The sequence below is a fragment of the Rhamphochromis longiceps genome, linkage group LG23, assembly GCF_057381845.1.
Source record: "Rhamphochromis longiceps isolate RC_006_pf linkage group LG23, R_longiceps_female_GT1.1, whole genome shotgun sequence".
In the NCBI taxonomy this organism is placed as follows: domain Eukaryota; kingdom Metazoa; phylum Chordata; class Actinopteri; order Cichliformes; family Cichlidae; genus Rhamphochromis; species Rhamphochromis longiceps.
Genome location: NC_140578.1, coordinates 22,234,824 through 22,260,835, shown reverse-complemented (window position 1 = coordinate 22,260,835; position 26,012 = coordinate 22,234,824). Strand labels below are relative to the sequence as shown.

Sequence of the window (26,012 nt, the reverse complement as noted above, 5' to 3'; positions counted from 1 at the left end):
CTTGGGAGGGCATGAGTTAATTAACTTTCTAATCTTCAATTAGGCTTATAGCCAAACAAACGTTTGTGTTTTGCAAAATCATCAAAAACAGATTTAAACATGTCTAACTTTAGCAGAGAAGAGCGTCACATGAGTTGGACTAAGCAGAATTCTCTCAACATTTTTTCAAACTGGGGTCAAATTTTTGAAGCCACTTTGAAATATCATGTGATTTAATAACCAACCTGTGTTACAGAAAGCTTTTCCTCATCCTCTTCTTTTTGCTTCTACCTTTAAGGGTTCACACAGCAGATTATCTACCTTTATCTACCTCCATCGCACCCTATCTCTAGCATCCTCTTCTGTCACACCAACTCTCTGCATGTCCTCCTTCATTACATCCACGAATCTTCTCTGTGGTCTTTCTCTTTTCCACCTCCATGGAAGTCCCAACATCCTTTGAACCTTGCCTATGTATCCACTATCCCTCCTCTGCACATGTCCAAACCATGTCAACCCAAGCTGTCCCTCGATGTACTCATACACTAATCCTGGTCATTCCCAATGAAAATCTGAGCATCTTCTGCTCTGCCACCTCCAGCTTGGCCTCATGTCTTTTTGTCAGAAGTGTGACCTCTAATTATATTCACTCAGATTTTATTTGCATGTTGTAATGAAAACTTGACCCAACCTTGCTCCGAGCAAATACAAAAAGAAGCAGAAGATATGGGTTATCAGGCAAATCTTTAAAACCGAAGATAAATGTGTTATAACATCACATCTACAGTCATTAAAGGTTGTTGTCATTGTATAATGTACACACAGCAGTGTTTAAATGCCGACTTAAATCAAATCAATGTAGAAACGGTAAGAAAAAAAATCTATTTAAAAAAACATCAATTTTCAGACATACAATGCATCATTCAGGTACTTACATGATTTTATATACATTGCTACCAGAAGTTGTGTGAATGTCAAATAAAGTGGTGTTCTGGCTTTTTAAAAATTCTCCAGCAAGTCCAAATTATTGTCCACAGAACAAGCATGACAAAGCAGGATCCCGTTGTATTTACTGTTTACCCCTCACCTACTCAGCCCTTTAAAACACCAATGTGATGACAACGGAAATTCTCACTGGGACCCTACTAAACAATAGCTGATGTTACACCGGCTTGGCCCATGTTTCATACTGACATCTTAGTGCTGACAGTGTCACGGAGGAGCAGGGAGGACTCGGCGCAGACTGAAGTCTCAGAAAAACAGGTTTATTTACACACTCCAGGTGCACTATATACAGGTGAGGGAGAAGGGGGCCAGGGTTCCCAGGGGTGCAGAGCGGGGTCGGGAAAAGCGTCCAGAGTCTCCAAACCAAAACACGAGAAATCTGCATACAGAGAACAAGGGTTAGCACGGAACTTTTACGGACAGAGCTCAAAACTGGCTGAGGCTAAAGTAGCACTGACGAGCATTATTCAATAGTCCAGCGGCGAGGTGCTCTCAGTCACTGCCTTAAGTAGCGGGAGCAAACAGGGTGAGGAGCCACAGGTGATTGCCTACAGGTGGTGGAGGCCGGGAGCTCACAATGAGCTCCGCCCAGGCAGCGAGCAGAGAGAGAGGAGAGAGAGAAAAGACAAAACATAACATGTAGCCACACAGGGCCAGCCGAGCAGGCACGGGGACCGTGACAGTCAGACTCATGCCTTGCTGTCTGCCACACCACTTACCTCATGAAAGGCATCAAGTGATGCTAGGAACTAAGGACCTAATTCTTGCAGCTAGCTGAGAAATCCCACCCTCTCTGGCAGTTTAGGACTGTCACAGAGACTAAGACCTGCTGCTAAATGTCCACTAGACTCTAAATGGGTCGATCCAGTTCTTCTTATGTTTGACTTTGGACGGACTGGATGCCATAGTCTGTACAAGTATGGATGAGGATCCATATCTTGATGAAACCTTTCCATAAACTTTGACTAGGACAGTGTGAATGCCAATATCTATATGGTGTATACAAGTATTTTATACAAATCCCACAGTCATATATATTTTTGTATTTGGTAGTTCAGTTGAGCACCAAAATGAGGCTCACCATGGGCACATTCATTGACCTTTAGTGTGCGCATGCTATTTTTGTTTAGTTTGTGCATGTTCTCATTTGTTAAATCATGTATTTTAATGGTCAGCGCAATTTTTATTTATTCCCAGTGCAGCTGAGCAGCCGCTGATTATCGATCACTGAAATACGCGGCTAGAAAAATACTAAAAGTCTAGAAAAGTGGAGCAGACTAAGTGACAACAACGTGGGGATAAGAAGATGAAGTTTGTGTGAGCTTCAGCATGTCATGAGACACTTTATGAAGCAACATATTGGATATTAAATCTTCTTTTTCTTTTTTTTCTTTTTTTTTTTTTGGCCTGTCCCGTTTGGCTCTTTTGCCATCAGAATTGTTGTCTAAAGGCAAAGAAAGATGCCCAACGGATTTACTTTACCAAACTGACCATCCCAGCCTTGCCGTAATGGTCCATTTGATTCACCTTTTATTGTTTATTTTATTTTCACTTGCTGAATACGGGACAGACTTGACTGGGGGAAAGAAGGGGAGAAAGAAAGAGGGAAAGAGAAACAGCTGAGAAGAGGGACGGGGGAGAAGGGCAAAAGACAAAAACCAACAGAACGGGCAGAGAAAAAAAAATGCATATATCAATCACCTGGATCACCTGCTGAGAAAGAAAAAAGAAAGCAAGCAGAAGAGAACAAGAGTAATAGAATAAACAACATCACAATGATATATTGGAATATGACAGTAAATACTAAATGTTAAACATTATTGTGCAGCACATAAGATCAACAGAACACAGTGTGCTTTGAGGTAGGAGCCAAAAAGGGTGTAGTTTGTGGGTGTGATCACCCGTGTGTACACCTGTGAGCATGGACGCGCTTGTTTTTTGTTTTTTTAAAAGGTTCCTTCATGTAATAATCTGCTAGAGGGTGTGGGGGGGCCACAGCCCCGTCCTCCAGGGCGTGAAGCAGGTGTGGAGGAGATCAAAACTCCAGACATCCAGAGGCCCCCAGAACACAAGAGACCAAGGAAGACCAACAGAGGGGCAGCCGCGCCACTGTCCCAGAAAGATCTGAGGAGAGTCCCAGATGAGGGCTCACTCAGCAGCCGCGGAGCAGGAGCCAGGGGGATATTAAATCTTCTACATCTATAATTCATCATTAATGTGACGATGTATATTCATGTTACCTTAATGCATTCTTCATTTTACATATTTATACTGTTTAATCAGTATTGTTCTGGTAAATCTTCCACTATATTAATCTTGACTTAAGTTTTTGCTAGGGTTTGCTAGTTTCATAAAAAGGAAGGATGTTAGTTTGATCCTCAGTCAAAGTATTCTTGGGACAAATACTGACCCTGAGATTCCCTGTTACATTCATCTGAACGTAAGCGTGTCTAAATACTAGACCAGACACTTAAATATAGAAAACACTACTTCTGTGAATGTGTGTGTGATTGGCAGAGGTGTGGACTCGAGTCACATGACTTGGACTCGAGTCAGACTCGAGTCATTAATTTTATGACTTTAGACTTGACTTGAAAAAATGTTCTAAGACTTGTGACTTGACTTGGACTTTTACACCAATGACTTGGGACTTGAATTGGACTTGAACCGGTTTACTTGAAAAGACTTGATATTTTACCCCAAATATAAAATTTAACATGCATATTATATAGAGATTGAAAATGTGACGTCATTCACGGGTAGAACCGCAAAGGATTCTGGGAACTCGTGGCAAGCGGTACTAGCTCACGCAGGCTTTCAATTAAAATCAGTTATACAGCGATAAAAAGAAACACAAAAAATGTCAAGAAGCTGTTGTATTATTAACTGCAATAGCCGGTCGCATGACAGCCACGGGAAGCCGACGGCTAAAGAGATCGGTTGTTATCGGATTACGTCGTTGAAGAGAAATTGTTCGAGCCATGTTTCCGAAGTAACAAAGACGCGACGGGTGGCCTGGATTGCAGCCATTCAAAGATCAAATATAACGTCCCAGAACACTCCAGCTCACAGGTTAGTCTGCTCCAAGCATTTACACGAAGGTCAGTGTTTTTTAGTAGTTAATACGTCATTTTCATAACATAATTGGTGATATAGGTTACAAGCAAGTCTGGCGCTGAACAGAAATTGTGGCGCTATGCTCCTTTATTTATTGTGCATAAATAGTGAATTGTCCTGACACAATATTGCGTTTCGCTTATGTTATTATGGTACATTGACAAAAACATATACGTTTATTCACAGGATAAAACAGGTTTTTTTGTATCACTAATTGCCCAGTACGATTACAGCATACAGTATTGTTGTCACTGCTACATTTCTGTGATGAACCAGAAATTATTTCCACTACTAATTAATTACCGTTGAGCTCAAAGGTTATATTAATAAACGGTTAAGGAATGTGTATTTATGAAGACGATTTGTGAGACTGGTAAACTTATGATACGTACGATGGTCTTTCGTTCTACACGGTGCATTTCAAGGTCCTGCACCCATCCGTCGGTAAACTGTACCTGGACTTGTTGCAGTGACCGGAAGTTACTAAACTTCATGAGTGTATGCACTCACTCCAAGAACCGTATGATTATTAATATGCATATAAATAAAGAAGCTATTTTGTGCAAAGATGTCAACTGTAAGAATGCTGTGCATAAACATTTACTCTGCTCCATGTATGATGATATAGTGACTGCTCTGTATAAAAGTGGCACACTGCTTGATTAACAATATAAGCATAAGGAACCTAACATCAGACCTGGCTGGAAAGAACATGTATCCATGTACCATGATGAAGCTCGCATAGCTTATAAATGTTGGGCCATGGCTGGAAGACCTAAACAAGGCCCAGAATTTGAACAGAAAAAATGTGCGAATGCCAGATATAAGTACGCTGTTCGCTTTATAACTAAAAATGAGCAAATGCTAAGAGCAGATTCTTTGGCCAGGAAAATGCTGTGTAATAATACGGCAGATTTTTGGAAAGAGGTGAAAGCTCTTAATAACTGTAAACCATCTCTACCATCAACTGTTGAAGGTGTTTCTGGGGCAGATAACATTGCAGCATTATGGAGACAGCATTACAGTGCGTTGTTTAACTGTATAAAAAGTGAACCATATGAGGACAATCTTGACATGAGTAATGACACAATAAGTGTAAGGACACATGAAGTATATGAAGCCATTCATAGGTTGTCTGATAATAAATCCTCTGGTTTGGATCACATCACTGCAGAACATTTAAAACATGCTAGTTTAAGGCTAGCTCCTCTTTTAGCACTCTGTTTCACTGGGTTTATGATTCATGGCATATTACCAGACTCAATGCTGTGTATTTTACTGGTACCAGTTATGAAGGACAAAGCTGCAAAAGTGAGCTGCTTGGATAATTACAGGCCAATTGCACTAGCCAGTATTTTATCTAAGGTGTTAGAAAGAATCTTGTTTGACAGAGTTAGTGTGTTCATCTCTTCTCTGGATAATCAGTTTGGCTTCAAAGCATGGCACTGACATGTGCATATATGCACTCAAGGAAATAGTCAGGTTGTATAGGGCTAAAAATTCATCTGTCCTCATGTCTTTCATTGATGCCTCTAAGGCTTTTGATCGAGTGAACCACAGAAAACTTTTTGATAAAATGAAGAGATGGGGAGTTCCTCAGTACATCGTGAGGATTCTCTCTTACTGGTACGCTCATCAGAACATGCAGGTTAAATGGGGAAGCAGTATTTCTGCCCCCTTTGGTGTCAGCAATGGTGTCAGACAGGGTGGGATTTTGTCTCCAATTTTATTTAATTTGTATGTCGATGATTTGTCCATACAACTGAGAGCCTGTAACACTGGGTGTATATTAGGTAAAGCACTGATAAATCATCTTATGTATGCAGATGACCTGGTTGTTTTTAGTCCAAGCAGTGCTGGGTTACAGGATCTTCTTAATGTCTGTACTGAATATGGTGTGCAATATGACATTGAGTACAATGCTGCTAAAAGTGCTGTTTTGATATGTAGAACCAAGCAGGATAAACAGCTAAATTTCCCTTTGTTTAAACTGGCACAAAAAACTCTTGAAGTTCATAAAAAGGTGAAATACCTCGGTCACTTTATTACTGAGCAAATGAATGATGATGATGACATATACAGACAGCGGTGTAAGCTCTATGTGCAGGCAAATACTATTGCACGCAAATTCAGCTTTTGTTCACTTCCAGTTAAAGTGGCTTTGTTTAAAGCGTATTGCACACCGCTATATACTGCCCCCTTGTGGTCATCCTACAAACAATGTAGCATGCAGAAGCTGCATGTTGCATATAATGATGCGATGAGAATCCTTTGCAGGATACCTAGAAGTGGTAGTGCCAGCCAGATGTTTGTAGCTGTGGGTGTTTGGACTTTTAAAGCACTTTTAAGGAAGCTAATGTTCAATTTTAGAGAACGACTGGATGGTTCGAGTAACAGTATAATTTTAGCACTCACAGATCCGACAGTGAGTGGTTCCCGTTACTCATCCAGTCTCAGAAAGCACTGGTTAAAGTGTTTGTGTATTTATTTATTTATTTTAAGTAATTGTGTTTTATGTATATTATGGTTTTATGTTTTTACAAATGTTTTAGATACTTATTTATATACATATATATATTTAATGGTGTATACCTTGTGTTGGGGGGGGGGGGGGGGGAGTGTTGTGTGTGTGTGTGTTTTTTTTTTTTTTTTTTGTCTTGTTTTTATGGACATGAAGTCTGCCAATTAAGATTGAATTGAATTATAAAGATCCATTAGAGTGTTCATCATATCGTCCTATATCACTCTTAAATGTAGATTTAAAAATACTGTCAAAAACACTTGCTCTCAGGCTAGAGCAACATCTACCATTGTTAATTTCTCCAGATCAGACAGGTTTCGTGAAGGGTAGGCATGGTTTTTTCAACCTGCGCAGGTTTTTGAACATATTACACACCAAGTCAACTACAACCCCTGAAATTGCCTTATTACTCGATGCTGAGAAGGCATTTGACCGGGTGGAGTGGGATTATCTGTTTTATACTCTGCATAAATTTGGATTTGGCCCTAATTTCATTTCATGGATTCAGTTACTTTACTCCTCACCTATGGCACGTGTTAGAACAAATTCGTTATTCTCTTCTTATTTCCCACTTCTCCGTGGTACGAGACAAGGTTGTCCCTTATCCCCTCTTCTTTTTGCATTATCAATTGAACCACTGGCGATTAAACTGCGAGCTGACAGTTGCATTAAGGGCATCTTCAGAGGTGACCAGGAGCACAAAATATCCTTATATGCTGACGACCTCCTGCTGTATATGTCAGAGCCTTTATGCTCTCTTCCCCGTGCTCTTGCCATTTTTGAATGTTTTGGTAATATTTCAGGTTACAAGTTAAATCTGCATAAAAGTGAACTTCTCTGTGTCAACTCTATAGCCAGAAAGATTTCATTTTCAGGTTTTCAATTTAGCGTTAAATCAGGGTATGTGACCTATCTGGGGGTTAAGGTTACCCACTCATACAAAGATCTTTATGAAAGAAACTTTGTCCCGCTGCTTAAAAATACTGAGACAGATCTTCAGAGGTGGAACAATTTACCACTGTCATTAATTGGCCGCGTCAATTCTATCAAAATGAACATACTTCCCAAGTTCCTTTACTTATTTCAATGTATCCCATGCTACTTACCCAATAAGTATTTTATAACACTGAATAAGCATATCTCTGCATTTATTTGGAATGGCAAAAGTCCACGAATTCGTAAAGATTTCATGCAGAGGACTAGGCCAATGGGTGGATTAGCCTTGCCAAACTTTCAGTCTTATTATTGGGCAGCAAATATTCGTAATATGCTGTACTGGATGAGTAATGTTACTACAGAGACTCCAGCTTGGCTCCAAATTGAGTCATCCAATTGTGGCAAAATTTGCCTATCAGCTTTGTTGAGTTCAGCTCTCCCATTAGAACTATACACCTATAAACGTAACCCTTTGTTGTATGACTCGCTCAGAATCTGGGTGCAATGTAGGAAAAGGTTGGGGTTACACTTAATGTAAATTAAAGCACCTATCTGCTCAAACCATATGTTCCCACCCTCCATGATGGACTCTGCCTTTAAAATATGGGAAAGTAATGGCCTTAGAAATATCAAAGACCTTTTTGTAGATGGGATTTTTGCCTCATTCACGCAGCTCCTGAAGCAGTTTAATGTTCCTCGGCAACATTTTTTCCGCTATTTACAAATTCGTCACTTTGTAAAGAGTCGATTTCCTTCATTTCCGGAACTACCTGAGGAAACTTCTTTGGATAAAATTATTAATATAAACGTTCATAAGAGAGGGGCGATTAAAGAAATCTATGCTATACTATTAGATCTTCAATCTCCTTCTCTCTTCATCCTTAAAGCACAGTGGGAGAAAGACCTTGGGATGACTATAACAGATGAGCTCTGGCAATCTTTTCTCCAGAGGGTACACTCTTCTTCGATATGTGCCAGGCATGGGCTCCTTCAATTTAAGGTCCTACACCGATTACATATCTCCAAGGAAAAGTTAGCCAAGTTCTATCCAGGAGCTGACCCTCTGTGTAACAGATGTAAAGCAGAAACAGGTTCGCTCCTTCATACCTTTTGGACATGCCCCAATCTTCATACCTATTGGGTGTCTATATTTAACACTCTGTCAGAGATGTATAACGTTAAATATGAGCCTTCTGCTCTAACGGCTATCTTTGGGGTGATACCTCAAGACATCACTTTGCCAAAATGCTATTCGAATTCTATTGCCTTTGCTTCACTTATCGCAAGGCGCCTTATACTTTTAAGATGGAAGCAGGAAGCTCCTCCCACACATGAACAGTGGCTTGCGGAGCTCATGAGGTTTTTACATTTAGAAAAGATGAGATATACACTGGCAGGTTCAACCACCAAATTTCTTAGGGCATGGCAGCCATTCTTGATGTACATGGAAACATTTAAAATGACCACCTTATCATGACCAGATACCATATCTCTATATCGCTATCATAGCTAACTGTACGCTGAATGTCCCTTATACATTTTATTTTTCTATTTGTTTGTTGTTGTTTGTTTGTTTTTTGTTGTTTTGTAGGGGTTTCTTTGGTTTGTTTGTTTGTTTTTTCCTTCTCTATTTCTGTTATCTTTTGGGGTATTGTAAATACTGAACAGCAAACTACTGTATGTTCAATGTTTTGTTGTTAACATGCTGCTGTGACTGAAAATAAAATTTATAAAAAAAAAAAAAAAGATTGAATTGAAATAAATATGCTAAGATGAGATAGCTGACTTCATCTAACTAGCAAATGTTGTCCAGGCTACGTTGGTGATACAGTTTTTTTTAATGTGTATGATATTTTTGTCATGCGATTTTTAAAGCTGGTCCTACAACCGCATCCAAGAATAACATGCAGCTTATCTCAGAACTGTCGGTGAAAATTATTCTTGGAGCTAGGTTTAATTGAGCTGCATTTTAAAGAGGTGCAATTTCACAATTTGTGTATATTTTCTAAGTTCACTATTTTGTCATGTGTTGAGAAAAACACAGATTTTAAAATTACATGGTCTAATATTTACATTTAGCATAACTGCAACATTATTTTTTCGTTTTTTTTTTTAAAGACTCGAAAGGACTTGAAATTCAAAGTTTCAGACTTGTGACTTGACTCGGACTTTTACACCAGTGACTTGAGACTCGACTCTGACTTGCCTGACATTACTTGAGACTTGACTTGAGACTTGAGGATAAAGACTTGAGACTTACTTGAGACTTGCAAGACAATGACTTGGTCCCACCTCTGGTGATTGGGCATATGAGGTTATGAGTAAAAAACACTTTGAGTGCTCAGTTATAGTAGAAAAGTAAGCAGCAGTCCATTAACGACATAAATCCTGTCCTATGGATATGCATTAAGTGTTACTGTGAAAATTATAATTTGAAACAGTGCGTAGACTTATTTGGAGGGTAAAACTGCTCACATTTTTAAAAAGTAAGACTAAAGTATATTTTTAATAAAACTAAAAGAGGAGAATATATCTAATTGCACTTAAGTTACATAACGTGTATAGTTAATGAAAAGTCTTAGTTACTGATCCTGCTCCACAATACAGCAGGAAGTCACAGGGTGAGATGTTTTTTGGCAGCCGGCACTTTTTCACAGGGTTTCCAGTCAAACGGATAGACATTGTGACAGGCCAGTCAATAGAAGTCAGCAGTGATTATGCAAGTTGCTTATGCCTAATGAGAAAGGTCAGCATTGCCAAGAGAGTGGGACACATGCCCAGTCCCACACTGAGATGTACGGCACACAGTGTTGTAGAATATTGCGATGCACAGATGCATAGTCCTCCTCCTTCATATTCCTCATGAATCTGTCCTGCAGGAAACTGAAATGTTCTCTTTCAAAACACCCAAATAATTCCAGCCCATACATATTTAAATTTTTATTTCAAACTTGTACAAAAGTCAAATATTTGGTTTCATAGCTAAGTGATTTCATGTCTTTGTAGAAATCTTCTAGATGTGTTGCTGCCCTTGCAAAATAAAACAGTTCAGCTTAGAAGCGGAAGGTCCACAGGACATCATCAATAATCTTGATGTAAAGGAGAACTACACTAGTTGCTTTGCAATTCTTGGTCCATTTGCTTTTGGCTGAAACATTTTTCTTGTACCTGCAAACTGGTGGCCAGTCACACTGAGGTTTCCCATCCATGCCTCAGTCCATATCCATATATATGTCAGAGAGTGGAGTCAGACAGTCAGACATTCAGGGATTCTTCCTTTGGAGATGCCATTTCTTCTAGTGTCATGCCTTTACAGCAAAAGAAAGTGCTAGTACCTTTTGGAGGATCCATCTATCCTTCTATTCATTTTCTTATGCTTATCCAAATCATAGGGTAATCAGGATAGGCTGGAGCCTATGCCAGTTCTCATAGCGTTATGGGTCACCAATCTGTTGGAGGGCTAACACATACAGAGAGATAACCATTCACACTCATATTCACAACTACAGCAAATTTAGAATCACCAATTAACCTAAAATACATGTCTTTGGACTGTGGGAGGACGGTGGAGTAGTGGCAGAAAGCCTATGCATAAAGGGGGAGAAATCCATCCTGGATTCACCCGTTTGAACAATAGGTAACAGAATTTTCTGACAATTATTTTGTCTTGCTCTGAGGTGTCACTTTTAGTACCAGGAAAATCAACATAAACCTTAAATGGGTGATTCAAAACATGGAAAACAGACACCAGTAGGGGAAGGCATGGTTACGATGCCAATTTTTCTATATACAGTGGGCTGTAAGAATATTACATCCCCACAGGATTGCATTTTTTAATCCTATTTTTCCATCTTCAACAGTAGCCACTAACAGCTCACTCACACTACAGTAAGAGTAGGATGGCAACTTTCTTTGAATATTTGCTGCTGTAGACCGTTTGGAAGTAATTGTGGTAATGAACTGTCCACCCAGCGTTTGAGGGTGCAGCAACCACAACCTGTCTCAAAACAATCAAAGTCAGACAGATTGGCATTTAATTGCCTTCTAATTTATAAACTCAGACATATTGCAAACACTCTGCAATCAGTTTGAGTCTAAGGCTGCACTGACATATGCAATGTTCTGGAAGGTTGCCTACTGGTTGATTTCTGGTTATATTCCTATATAAAAGACAAGGTTGCTGAGCATCTATGTTGTTTTCCAATTAAATTACCATCCTGCATCAACTATGTCGGTGTTGGAGCACAAATCTGTGAGTTTCTGGCTGGAATCTGAATGTAAATAGTCAGTTGTGTTTCTGTTTATGTCGATATATGCAGTTTGCAGACCCAAATGCAAACGTCACTGGTGGAATTCTTAAACCAAGAAATTTATTTTTATCGAGGTGAAGCAAATTATCCATAATAAAGCAATTACTAAATATACTCCAAATCCACTGAACACACACACACACACACACACACACACACACACACACACACACACACACACACACACACACACACACACACACACACACACACAGTGAATGGTTAACAGATAACACAGGATGACTCAACAAGGAACTAAGGCAAACTGAGGATTTAAATACACACATAAGGTAATCAGGGGAGAGGGGAAACACAGGGGCAACAAGACACAGCAGAAACTACTATGTCTAAAGGGAAGTGTGTAACAGAGACACAGACTTAACAAGGGGAAAGAACACTCAGGAGACCAGATGAAAGTAAAATACAAGGAATCAGATGTATAGTATTCTAAAATCAGGTCACAAATGTAACAAGAACAAATTAACGACAGAGTCAGGCAGTTAAACAGAAACAAGAAGCCATAAGAAAGAGTTGTGAGTGGCTCAGGAGGTAGAGTGGTTCATCTACCAACTGGAAGGTTGGTAGGATGATTCCTTGGGTTTCTCTAGTTTCTGGTGGTAGTAGGAAGTCCTTTGGGTGCTTAGTGAGAGAAGAAAAGAATATACCCCTTACACCCACGACATGCTGACAAAATTACAGAATGAAAGAAAACCTCAACTGCAGACTAAGAAGTCTTAACAGAAAATTCAAAACAACCCAACCAGACCCACAGACCAGGACAGGACAGTTTAATATGAACTTCTTGAATTTGTGATTATACGAATCTGTGCTTTTTTTCCACTTTATCGTGGTTGAATGCTACATTATAGCATGTATTTGCAGACTTGACTCCATTCAATTTTAAACTGATAGCAGACTGACATTGTCTTATTGCCATTTTATTGCCATCTTGATGCACCAAAGTTGCTTTGAAGACAGCGACTGACTGCTAGTGGGGGCAGACCTGGTCTGCATCTTCGAAGCATCCATTTCAAAGACAACAAGATAGTGAGTTCATTGCATGGGGTCACAGTGATTTTGGTCCTGCTGCAGTGTGCAAACACTGTTTTCCATGGTGTTACTGTAACATCTGGGAAATATTGCCTTGCTCAAAAGCATCACTTCTTTTGACAGGATATTAATACATTTTATTAACTGTCATGTAGCTTTCTTTATTCAGTAATGCTGAGCATAAAGGCTTACTCTTTTAGATGCACTTCATAGCAAGACCCGACTCAAGATCGATTTCAATCAGTCAACTTTTATACTTATCTTTTATCGCCTGCACATTTGGATATCGCCAAGCAACTATTATTGCTATCCCACCCCCTCCCCCTTCAAACATCCAAACATCTATAACCCACCCCTCAGTTTCAGCTAGCTTTGGTTGACAGAACAGCATCCTCTCTACACTTTATCTCCCTCGCTCATTGCTTTGATGTGTTGTGATTGCGTTTGTGTGGCAGTGGTGTGCTGGGTGGGAGGGGTCGGGGATTGGATGGGTTGTGGGGTTGGGGGGGGGGGGGGGGGGCAGCGTTCTGCAGTGAGAATGTGCTCCCACTGAAGCGTAGAGAGACTGCAGCAGAGTGAACGAGCCTGTGCACCACCTGCAGTCGTGTGTGTGTGTGTGTGTGTGTGTGTGTGTGTGTGTGTGTGTGTACATATGAGAAAAGGGGGAGAGAAAAGGGAAATAATCACCCAAGACACAATGATTCAACACCCTTCTCCTCTCCTGTTCTCTCATCCTCCATCCTTTCTTCCTCCTCTCCTCCCTCCTTTGCTCCGTTCGACCCAGTTCTGCACACACACATGCACACACACACAAAACAATCATCACCCTGTGCCTGCTTTGTATCAGCCTTGCACCGTGACGGCTGCCGCGTGTCCCTTCATGTGTGTGTGTTTGTATATGCTGCGCACTCTCTGCTTTCCCTTTTTTTTATGTCATTCTCTTCCTTCCCCCGATGCCTCCCGTCCATCCATTTTGACTCCTCTGTTCACTCTCACGGTCCTTCCTGTCACTCCTCCACCTCTCGTAGCTATCACTAGTTGATGCGCACTTTCGTTCATACACGTGCACATTACCGCCTTCTCGGTCTCCTCACTGACTCTGGCGTCACCCCTGGAATATAAACACTGAATGAACACACTCAACAGAAAGCCTCTGTCTTATCGTTTTTTTTCCCTTTTTCTTCCCAGTCGTTTCTCCCTTTCTTCCTCCCCTCCTCACCTCCACCTCCTCCTCTTCCTCTTCACTCTTTTGCTCCCCTCCTCCCACTCTGACTGAGTAAGTGCTGCAGCATCGATGTATGTGTGAGAGAGCAGCACAGACCGAGAGAGGTGGACAAGTGTGTGTAAGCGGTGTGTGAGTGTGAACCACCGGGGGATCCTGAGCCTGGAGGGGAGCCTTGTAATGAGAGAGGGGGGCTCTTCTGCCCGTGGATGTATGCACCACCAGGACAGTGTTATTCGCAGGCGAGCGTATGTGTGTGCGTGTGAGAGACAAGTGAGTGTGGGCATGCCAGCAGCAGCGGCAGTGCGCGTGTATGTGTAACAGTGTCGTCGATCAGCGTCGGGCTCTTCGCGTTTTGCAGCCGGCGGTGCTCATCACACTTTGAGGACTGACTCATCTAGACCCGGCTTTGGAAAGCAGGAGAACAGAGGAGGAGTGAGAGTGGAGGTAGTCGTGGGAAAGACGGATGGATGGGAAGACAGGGACTCAGTTTTAGGCTTTTGAATGCTGTGGATCCCTCTAGACCATCTGAGGGTCTAGTCATTTTTGGGACGCCAGTAGCCCCAGTTATCTACCCCACCACCGCTGCCGCCACCACCACTTCCCTTTCAAATTGGAATTGCAGACACACAGCCAGACAGGTTTCCCGAAAACTGCCAAAGACCACCACAGAAGGAAAACGAAATCTCCCCCACCCCTAAACTACATCTGACTTGAAGGAACATTTTCACTTCGCACCTGCTCAACGGACTAGGACGAGAAGGTTTCGTGACTCTTTGTGATCTTTTTCCTCCTTGATATCATTGTTCTTTTTTTTGTGGGAGGTGGGCATAGTTGGGGGTTACAAGATCCTATTCCAGAGCTCTGAGGGGTGGGGGGTGGGGGGCTAGAGCGATAAGAGGCTGGCAGACAAGACGGGACAGACGCAGGCATGGCTCGCCTCAACTGGTGCCTGGCTGCCGTCATCAGCTGGGGCAAGTTCCTCTTCGCCTGCTTCTTTCCTCTGCGGGGGGCCAAACGAAACAAGGTAAGGCTTCATACAGTGAGAGAGAGAGAGAGAGAGAGAGAGAGAAGGATGCTGGGAATGGGAGACTGAGGAGGAATTCAGTGGACTTAGAGGACAAATTCTGCACATGTAGTCTTTTGTGGCTTGCTTCGACCTTTCTTCTGCAAAGATTGGCAACAAGAGTGTGTCTGAAATCCTCACGCTGCATGAAATATTCACAAGAACAGGCCTTCCTAAGAATCGCCACGCTCAGCTGTAGCATGCACACAGCTGGCTTTGGTTAAACCATCAAATGACGTAGCTGTGAAAATGAGCTTTTGATGACCGATCGTGGACCGCGGGCCTTGGAAGACCGGTTGGTGTGCCTCTCTCTAAGTGCTGTTTCAAGGTCAGTGTTACATCTCCAAGAGATCTCCAGGCAGGTGCTCCAGATAATAATGGTGGCGACAGAGATGGAATCACGGGCATCAGGTTGTGAATTTGCCTCTAGAACCAAGCACTTGGACCTCAGGGTTGATACGGGTCACCTTGCTTTTACAGCAGCAGAATGGTAATGCACCATTATTCAGTGGGGGTGAAAAAGCTCCTGATACACCCCCCACCCCCAATTCATCTAATGCTATTGCTTGCCATCCTGGAAAGGAGGTTGTACGCTTTCATCCATACGACATATTCCGATGGTCATGTGGAAGTTGGTGAATGAGATTGACCAAATGCACACTCAGTTTTATAAGCTGTAACTTCCTTTAGGACATAATCAATCATGTGTAACAACTCTCACATGTTTAAATAGCACTGTTTCCTCATGTCCACAGCCGCACACATGCGAAGACACCACACAAAATGCTTGGGGTGATCTTTTTTTTTAAGGTCATTTTCTTTCCCTGATACTTTTTTAAACTGCATAGCAGTTGTCCTAAGGCTAGAAACAAATCAGCGTAACACACCGCATCCTCAGCAGTAAAATTATATGTCTCCTAGCCAGAATGTTCCCATAAGGAGAAGACACCTTTTGGAATTTTCACATGCCCTCGCATCCTTCGTTTCAGTCATCGTCTTTGGCCGAACGTGCACTGTGAAAGCGTTTGATCACAGACACACATCTCAGTCAGAGGGTTTTGCAGCTCGAGCGCTGCAGTGCTGCGCTCCTGTGAGAACATTTAGAGCAGCAGTGGCGTTCCACAGTCTGTTGACGGTGGGGTTTTTTGGTCCTGGTGACACCGTAGATTGCTGCAGCCTCCCATCTCTTCAAGCCCCAACACGTTCCCACCAGCGCCAATACCAGAAACAACCCCCCACCCCCACACCTCACTGCCGCAGCTCCTTATCTCTACACCCGCGCTTACTCCCCCCCACCAACCCCACCACCACCACCGTCGCACTCTCTTGTATGTGTGCGTAAATGTGTGTGAAGCTTGCTAGCGCTTCTACAATGAATCCCCCAATTCATGAGGTTTATTCAGACGCAGTTTTTGCTCAGTCCTGGCAGCACCAGCTGTGTCTTCATTGTAGAGTAAAAAACTGAATGTCTCTCAATCTCAGATCCACTCCATAAATACAATCTATAAATCGGTGAATGAAGATTTTTTTTTTTTTTGAATGACCCTAGCTTTTATTGGATGCAGTTCTTGTATCCGTACTGCAACAGGGGATAAATGCTTGTCATCAGGGATATGATTATGGATTCACTTTACATAATTAAACTATGTCATTCAAATCGTTTCAAGTAATTGAGCAATTAAGCAGAACTGTCTTCTGGACTCTGTAGCAGCGTCCTCTGTATAGACTTATTTCTAGAAACTTCTATCATTAATTGAAAAAGATGGGGAAGGTAGTTTTCACTTATTTTAAGAAAACAGGCTCCACAGCAACCAAATAAAGAAACAATTGAAGATATTGGGCTTTTTTGCATCCCTCATTGGTGAGCAGGTGTGACACAAGGAAGATGTAAGGAAGGTTTAAAGTCTCTGGGGTGGATTTGAATCATTCCTGCTGCAGCAGATATTTTGGGTGCATTTACAGTGTGAGCATGTACTACCTCTTCCTGCCCACCAACTAAGGACCATTATCTTAAAAAAATATGATTACATAATCAATGCATAAAAAATTACATAAATATTGTAGAACAAATCAGTGGCAACAGATATGAATTTAAGTCAGATATGACATGAAAGAAGGAGTTGGGTTGCAGAGTGGCTGGCAGAATCACAGCAACTGTGAGCAGGTGAAGCAGTGTGCCCTATGCCCCACTGGCAATAAGACAGCCAGTTGGGCATGTAGGAGGCTATAACCTAGGCTCACCTTGACATCTTGACAGGGCGTAACTTTGTTCAACATGTTTTACCTGGGAACACCTCCACCTTATCTGAACCTGTAGGCCATCTTGGACTTTTCTGAGCTGTGTTTGCATGTTCTCCTTCTTCCAGCTTGTGTTTCACACAGGTAATTTAGTCCAAGTGTGCTAAATTGGCTGTAGATGTGGATTCGGATTAGTCTTTCTTTTTTTGGTGACCTGTTCATCCAGTGTGAACTGGGCTAGGATCAAACCCCCTGCATCCCTGGTTGGATAAGCGGGTGGAAATCATATCACCAGTCTCTTAGCTATGTGTCCATTAGAGCTACAGTTTAACACCTTTACCAACTTTAGCACATAGAGCTTCTGTGATAGAGGTTTGTATTATGCCAGTGTTGTCTCATCTTCTGCAGTCAGCATTCACATTCAGTGAGTTGTTACTTCTGCTGCTGCCGCTCTGCCACTCCAGCTGCAGCACTAGAGCTGGTCATGTGACTGACTGGGAGGTGAAAGTGGAGAGGTATGGCTATGTGCGCCTTACCCCCGAGGGCTGATGTGAGGTTTTCAGTTTCCATGGTAACCCGGCTCACACGGTCGCCGTGGATTGGGGCTGGGTTACTACAGGAGATGCAGCTGGGGATACTGCGGGTTTGTGCGTTTGTGACTGTGAACGTACGATGAAAGAAAGACTCGGGAGAGTGAGGGAAGCTGTGCTGGTCGTATGTGTTACTATGTTTTGTGTTACGCAGCTCCCTCTCATTCACACATATATCCCTTTCTTTCTTTTTTCATTGACTAAACGATGTCTCACTTTCCTAATACCCCATCGTCTTTTCCTCTCTTCCTCCTTTTATTTTCTTTCTTTATGTCCTTCTCCAGTCTCCCATCTCCTTCCTCCTATTTCATCTAGCTATCTTTCTTTTTGCTGCCTCTTCCTTTCCTTCCGTATTCTAAGATTCATCCTTGCATTTTCCTTCCTGTTGATTCTTCTGTCATCTCCTTTTGTCCTCGTCTTCTCCGTCTTTTATTCTCGCCTCTGTTTACGCCTGTGTCCACTTGTATTTATCTCCTCCACCTTCTCCCCCTCCTGTCCTGTATATTTTATTTACTTCCCTTCGAATATGTTTAACTCAAGTCAGCCTGAGCTGTAAATTCACATCAGTCTGTCAGCTCTCTGGGCTCTGCCTCAGTAGGATATGCACAAAAACCTAATTCATTGCTTGTTGCATTTACCACATGCTCCTAAGTTCCACAGCAAACAAACAAAAAAAATGTTGGCCAGCCTTGGTGAACAGCGCACAGGTACCGCACCCAGGGAATTGCAGGCTTTTGCCCTGAATGGCTCTCTGTATTCTGGGGCATTCAACGTGATGGATGCTTTGTTATTCTAGCATTAAAGCTTTAATGTGATGGATTCTCCAGCGACAGAAGAAGAGACTCCAGAGGAGTGTGGAATTCATATCTTTGACTTTTTTCTCTCTCTCTTCTCTCCTTTCCCTTTTGAATTTTTTTTTTGTCATCCGTTTGTTTACATTAGTGGAGCTAGTGATCAAATGTCACCATCATCAGTGAAAATACACATAAATCGGAGTTCCTACAACCTTTAAAAAGGTACAGTGGTACACTAATGCCTTTAGTGTAGTTTTTTAAAGGGAATTTTACTGTCCCATGGCCTAAATCTGCTTTTCCATGGGTGCAATTCAGTGGGAAACAATTTGTGTGTGCGCATGCTTGTGTGCTGCCTGCCCGTCTGCCTGTTTCAAAGAGCTCCGGCATGTTGCAGTGGGAATAAGGGAATAAGAACCTGACCTAACTGTGCAAAAATGTTGTACTGAGAAAATCCAGCACTCCCAGTAGCGGAGCCAAAATCAATGTGCTTCGCAGGTAGTAAAGTATCACTTAAATGGCTACTCTGGCTCCATCAGAGGAGAAAGGAACAACATGAGATGCATGTGTGAGCCCCAAAATTTAAGAAATGCTTTCTGGTGCTCTTATGAGTGTGTCTCAAGGTTGGTTGAAGGCCACTAGAGGCTGCTAGCAACCCAGTTTAGACCAGTCAGCTGGAGGGAAGTGGAAGTTGTCTTGTATCAAACGCAGACACTGAAATCAATTTTTAAAAAAGGAGTTCAGGACAGCCATAGAACACCCTGCAGTATTTCCCCCATGTGTCCTGTTTGCTGACATTATGTTAATAAAATACTTGCAAAGGCAGACCCACACATAAACCCACACACACACGGATTATGTGTCAGGTTAGCCTATGGATTGAGGTAACTGTTACAGTGTAAGTGATGGAGAGCAGCAGGGATCAATAGAGGGTGTTTTCTCAAAATGAATTGGCTCTTAGCCCTTTATGGATCTGACTGTGGAGTGATGTAATGCACCTCCACTGCTGATTTAATGTGGATCCAGTGCTGCGGTTTGCATACACATACATGTAGCAACCCCCTTGTCATGCGCTGTGCAATGTTTACATTCATGCAGATAGAAATGTGTGGCATAAGTGGGGGCGGTTGTAATGGGAAGATGGAAAGCCTGCACAATTTGTTAGATATGTAGTATTTAAACAACCAAAGTACTTCCACCAAAATTTGCTATTCAAATTTTGTGTTTATGGGGGGCAGCCAATCCGAGTAAAGTGGTGCTCAAAGGCGGGGTAAATGAAGCAACAAACATTAGTTTCAGATAGAAATTCATTGAGGGACCAGGGCCTAGCATGTTCGAAAAGTTTTCATAGGATGTACACTTCCACTGTAAGAAAATGGAGCTAATTCCCTATAACAAGCAAATTGTCACAACAACAATGACGATATGTATATATATATATTTGTATGAGCAAGTATGTGCTCGAAACTCTGTATGGATACTTGGGGCTAAATGCCAAGGTCACAGTCATGTAAAGCACACCACCACTGGACCCTAGAGCAGCGGAGACTTGTTCTCTGGAGTGACAAATCACACTTCTCTATCTACAGGAGTCTGGGTTTGGCAGTTGCCAGGACAACGGTAGTTGTCAGACGAACTCTTAATGCTTTAGCATGCCAAGATTTTTTGGACACTTTCATGCTTCTAACTTTGTGGAAACAGTTTGGGGATTGTCCCTTCCTTGACTGGCCTGAACAAAGTTCTGACCTCAACACGATAGAACACCTTTGGGATGAATTAGAGCGGAGACTGTAGGCCAAGCCTTCTCGTCCAACATCAGTGCTTGACCACCCAAAAGCACTTCTGGAAGAATGGGCAGAAATCCCCATAAACACTCCTAAACCTGCGGAAAGCCTTCCCCAAAGAGTTGAACCTGTTATGGCTGCAAAGGGTGATCTGACTTCATGGGATGTCACTCAAGTTTATATGTGTGTGAAGGCAAACTAGTGAATACTTTTGGTATGCTACACCAGGTCAACTAGACTGGCAATTTTAGGACCTTATTACAAGGATATATTAAATTATATATATTTAAGAAAAATCACTGCATTGAAAAGTCTCTTTTAAATACGGTACTATTAAACACTTTTATTGGAATACATGTTAAAAATAGACAAGAACAGACAAGACGAGAAGGGTCTTAAGGGGAAGTGAATTCCTGGTGTCATACTAGTTTGGGCATCGCTCCCTTAGCTGCATTAATTATGACCATTTGTGGGTTTTTTTTCAATGTTTCTTCCATAACTGAACCCAGCTTTGTGGGGAAAATTGCTAGCCTAGCACTTTTGGGGCATCGGAACGAGGCTTAATACTAATTTTGCCACATGTTAACTATTGGGAGCATATGTGCACCTCGGCTCCTGAAGGACGTACGCATGAGGTTGCATGTGCAGCGACAGAAGCGGGTACCTGCTTTTTTTTTTTTTTCCATGTAAGCTGTTTGCCTGGCCTCCCTCAGCTGTGTCATGACAGCCGGTGAGTCCTGCAGTTATTTTGGAGTAGAGAGCAAGAGGATCTGGAAACAGGAAAGGGGGTTGCCGATGAAAAATTGAAGTGACATTAGCGCAGACATGAGCGAGCATGCTTGCAGAAGAAGAGAGGTGGAGGGGGAAGAGAGGTGAGGTATGCCATGTAAGGAAGCTGAAGGAGGGTGGAGGGTGGTCAATGAATAGAGTGTATATGTGTGTGGAGAGGAGGGAAAGGAGGGGTTAACAAGGATCATTTGAGGAGAAGGGAGTTTTGGAAGGGAGAGGGAAAAAAATGAAGACTCACCTCCCCCTTTGCTCCACGGAATAACGTTACCACACTTCAAGAAGGCAGGAGTGAGTGAGAAGGAGCAGGGATAGAAGCAAGAGAGGGAGGGAGCTCACATGAGAGAGACAGACTTAAGGCCATCAGAGTGAGAAAAACGAGAGCAGGGTTTGCTTCCCCGCCCTCGGTGCACCTCGCACTTCTGGCATGGATTTATGCGGCCTGTGTGGAACTGCCGGGAATTTCTGGGAATACTGTGGATTTCAGCTGTGAGGCTGGGGAGCCCCCTCGAGTGGCATCTTTTTCGCAGGATGCCCTCCGTGTCTCTGCCGATGCCCTCTGCTCTGGCAGGGAGGGCCAGGACCTGGGTTTGCCTCTCCTGCATGTTTTGGGTAAGAGATTGGAGAAGGGCATGCGTGCAGGTCTCAGGCGTCAATCTTTCTGTAAGCAACAAAAGAGATGTGATATTTGGCAGAGGTGGTTCCAAACGTGAAGTTTTACTTATCTTTTTTTTTTTTTAACATGCTCTGTGACCTTTCTAGATGTTGTCATGTGGGTGGTTGTGTTTACATGTGGTGGGTGAAGGTGTGGACAGTTCAGCTCAGCTGCTTCCTCTGTTTTATGTGTTTAACATAGCTGGAAGTTGGAAGGTGACTGCTCCAAAATTTAAAGGTCTAATGGCCCTTTAATCCACCCTGAATGTTAGATCCCTCCTCTAGCGTCTTTTATATTTTTTGGTTACTAAAGGTCAAGCTCATCCCATCGGATAGCTGCACGGCAGTCAAACCCACAGCAGTCCGCTTTATGCTGTGATGCATTCAGGGATAATCTAGTTGACTGCTCAGTGGCGACTTACATCGCCATGTTCTTGCGCCGAGTCCACGCGGCCTCGGCATTAGAGCTATTTCTGGGTTCTCCTGTATAATTTAATCTGCTGCTGCTCACTTCTTCTCCTATCATGGACTGACTGAGTGTGTCAGGAACCAGGGGCAGAAACCAAAATACCAACAAAACAGAAAAGAAATTAAGCAAAAGTTGGGCAGGCCAATCCCTGATGTGGGGAAACATTAGAAACAAGAATTTCTCTCTTGCATAGTTGCATAAAATCAGATTAGATTCAAACAGTTCTTCCTAAACATGTGAAATGTGGCGTTTTTGAAATGACAGCTTTTCCATGTTGATATATTGACACATCAGATGCTTAAGCTTTTTACAAACCTAGCTGCAGCACCACCTTTATTGGAGAAGGAGATGAATTTCTTGCTTTTTGGGGGTGTTTGTGTAATGTATACACACTGCTCAATGATTGCACCCAAGTGTTAAATGAGGCATCTGCCCTACTTTTCTGTAGCTTGCAGCAGAGCAGAGAGCCATTTAGATGCAAGGGGAAAGAGGCAGAGCGGAGGAAAAGCTCCCACACACTCAAAGTGAGGCATTGAGTTGTCCAGATGCAAAGCTTCCAATTCCAATATTATCACATCCACAAAAGAAGACGAGGGCTGAAAAGGGAAGGAGAAGGAAACGGAGATGAATGTCATGAGGCGTGACGTTAGCAGAGGGAGGAAAGAGGAGTAACGAGCAGAAGCTGAGTGACGTGCAAGAAGCAGGTTCTAAGAAAGCTCCTCAAATACACGCTATTAATAATTTATCAGCCCCACGCACACAGGGAGAATATTAGATTTGACATCCTGACAGAAACAGCCACAAATGCGGGCTAGTTCCTATAGGACTGGCCAAACACTTCTGTGAGCTCATTACTGCTCCACAATATGCTAAGGAACCCTGCTAAGAATAACAACAACTGTTATTTGACACAGCAGCCGGCGGTATATTTTTCAACAAATTTGCAGAAGAATTTCCTGCCCGTGTTTATCAGAGTGCAACCAGGGTGCCCCAGGGTTTATGGACAAGCTACTTTGCACTGTTGCACATTGGACTGTAGACCGCCACTCTCTGCTTCATCCTTTGTCTTTGCTAACACTTACAGTGTCTTTACTAAGCAACATCTTGGTATTGCTTTTTCATAGTGTAGTCACTTTGGAGCCAAAGACCAGTGGTTCCAAACCTTTTCATACAATACACCCAATCAGAAAGACTAAAAAACCCTTTCTTAATAACATCTTACTTACTTTTACCTGGAGCTGAACAACTTTCAACTTATTATGTATGAATTATACTCACTTATCAACTAAAAGCTTACCTTTTCATCCACTCACCCACTACTTGTAACTACTGTAACATTTAACAGCGATTAATGTCATTACACCTAGTGGCCCATTTGAGCCATTATGTTTGTTCTTGCTAAACTGGAAGTAGCTACGGTGCTGTCATCCATTGCTTTGTGAAGTCCTGTTTTGAAGATGACCATTTTGACTGTAGCCATCTTGGTGTGTTGATGAAAGACGTAATGAGAGGGATGAAGCTGACAGTATAACTGCCTCCTTGGTGAAAGACAAAATTACCAAACAATGACATGATGAATAATTCAGTAGCACTCTAAATTAGTGACTGAGCTCATAAATACATGTAAGGAAAGTAATTAGAGAGATCAAGTTTATTAAGGACTTTCGTGTCATAGACTTTCATAGAGGTTTTTCATGTGAAGTCAACTGCACATTGCTCAAGAGTTGCCCTCCAACCTAATGTGATACAACCACCAGTTGTGAAGCAAAGACGACTATTCCCAGACTGGTTGGTGAGAGTTCCTGAAGGTTCCTACCTGTTGCCAAGTGAAATCAGTCTCACATAGGGTGGTGCACCTAAAGCCTCCTCCTATGTCACAAATCAGAATTGAACAATGTTCATCGTCGAAGTAAAATCTGTTCCTCACTGGTATAGCTAGGGATGGGTATTGATAAGATTTTCATGATTCCGATTCCATTTTCGATTCTGTTTGACGATTCGATTCTTTATCGATTCTTTATCGATTCTTTTTTAAAAAAAAAGGAGAACACTAAGGTCGATTAGCTTAGAACTTTGATCTTCTCTTTGAACAAGATAGAAATTTAGGAGTAACATGGCCTTACAAACCCAACAGTGAGATCTTAAGAGATCCACAGCCTATGGCTCTTCAATGGGGTGTCACAGGGTCCCTGGGGAAAAAAATTGTAAATGTAAAATAATAAAATAAATATTCTTCTGTAGCAATAACAAAGTATAACACACAAGAATATCCAGTAATGTCCCTGCCTACAATTAAACACATTCACTTACCGAAAATCGAGGGCATCTGCTGTGGTACATGGGTGCAAACCTTTTACCACAACCTTAGTCACTGCTCGGTGACATTCGTCTATCCTGGCCTGAAAGGAGACGCTACCGGTAGACTGCAGTGAGAACTGGCAGCATCTGAGCCAGCCAGACTCTGTCTGTCTCTCTCATCATGGTCACCTAAATGCACAGTAATGGCAGGTTTTGTAATAAGGCAGATCGCGCTAACATAATATGCACTGTTAGTTAATGCACTGCCGCATTAACGGGAGAGGACGTGCAAACGTTACCGCTGCTGCTGGGTTGAGATTCACGAGTGGAACTAAAAACACGACATTAGTTTAAGGTCATCGTGTGTTTTGTGAGCAAATGCTTTTGCATATTCGTAGTGTTTCCTCCCTTAAATGAAATATCTACTTTGCAAGTATTGCAAGTTGCCGTTCTCGTAAAGTATAACCAAACTTTTGAGCGTTTGAGCCGCTTAGGCACCGTGTTTCCTGCCAGGTAAATGACGCTCCGCAACGTGGTGACGTCATTCGGGGCGACTAGAATCGATAAGGGAATCGTTTGCAAAAATGGCAAACAATTCCAAGGAATTGAAACAATGGGAACCGGTTCTCAACAAGAACCGGGTTTCGATACCCATCCCTAGGTATAGCTGACATGTTTTGAAAGCCACAACTTTTACTTTGAAGACTAATGATGGTCCCTGTTTCTGGTTTGTGTCACATTTTTCAAAGTTTCACTACTATGGACAACCACAGCAATCTACTAGCCAACAAAGAAATCACGTAGAGATATTTGCCAACCAGTCAGGGAATACACATTTTTCCAAAGCAATGAGTGGTTGTCAGGGAGTAACAAAGTGGTCTGTAGGCCTGTGGGCCTTATTCACTTTACCCTGCATCGTTGCCACCATGATTGTCACGCTAGTGGTGGACAGGTTGAAGGTGGCTAGCGGTCATGCAATTAGCTGTAACTATTAACTCCCCAAAGTTTTGGGGACTGATTATGTCTCTCTGTTTGTACCTGATCGTATTTTTTGCACAGTGATGCAAATGGTAGCCACCTCCACGTGTTTTTCCGCTGCACATTCAAAGTGTAAGTTTTGCGGTCCTCTAGTGGGCCGTACAAAAATATTGAGGGTTGTAAAAAAAAAAAAATGCTTTAAAATATTTACAATACAA

The 26,012-nt window shown here is 42.3% G+C and overlaps 1 protein-coding gene across 4 annotated transcripts in view; it reads left to right on the top strand.

Moving 5' to 3' along the window:
* Positions 1–15,049: 15,049 nt before the first annotated feature.
* Positions 15,050–26,012, top strand: part of LOC146641936 (tensin-1-like) — a 132,531-nt gene continuing 121,568 nt past the window's right edge. For 2 of the 4 annotated variants that reach the window (XM_085399460.1, XM_085399458.1), the window contains exon 1: positions 21,708–22,007. In XM_085399460.1, the coding sequence (XP_085255586.1) occupies positions 21,831–22,007 (177 nt within the window). In that variant the 5' untranslated portion in view covers positions 21,708–21,830. Of the gene's footprint in view, positions 15,168–21,706; positions 22,008–26,012 lie in introns of those variants that run through there. The other 2 variants (XM_085399461.1, XM_085399459.1) reach the window with 2 other exon arrangements.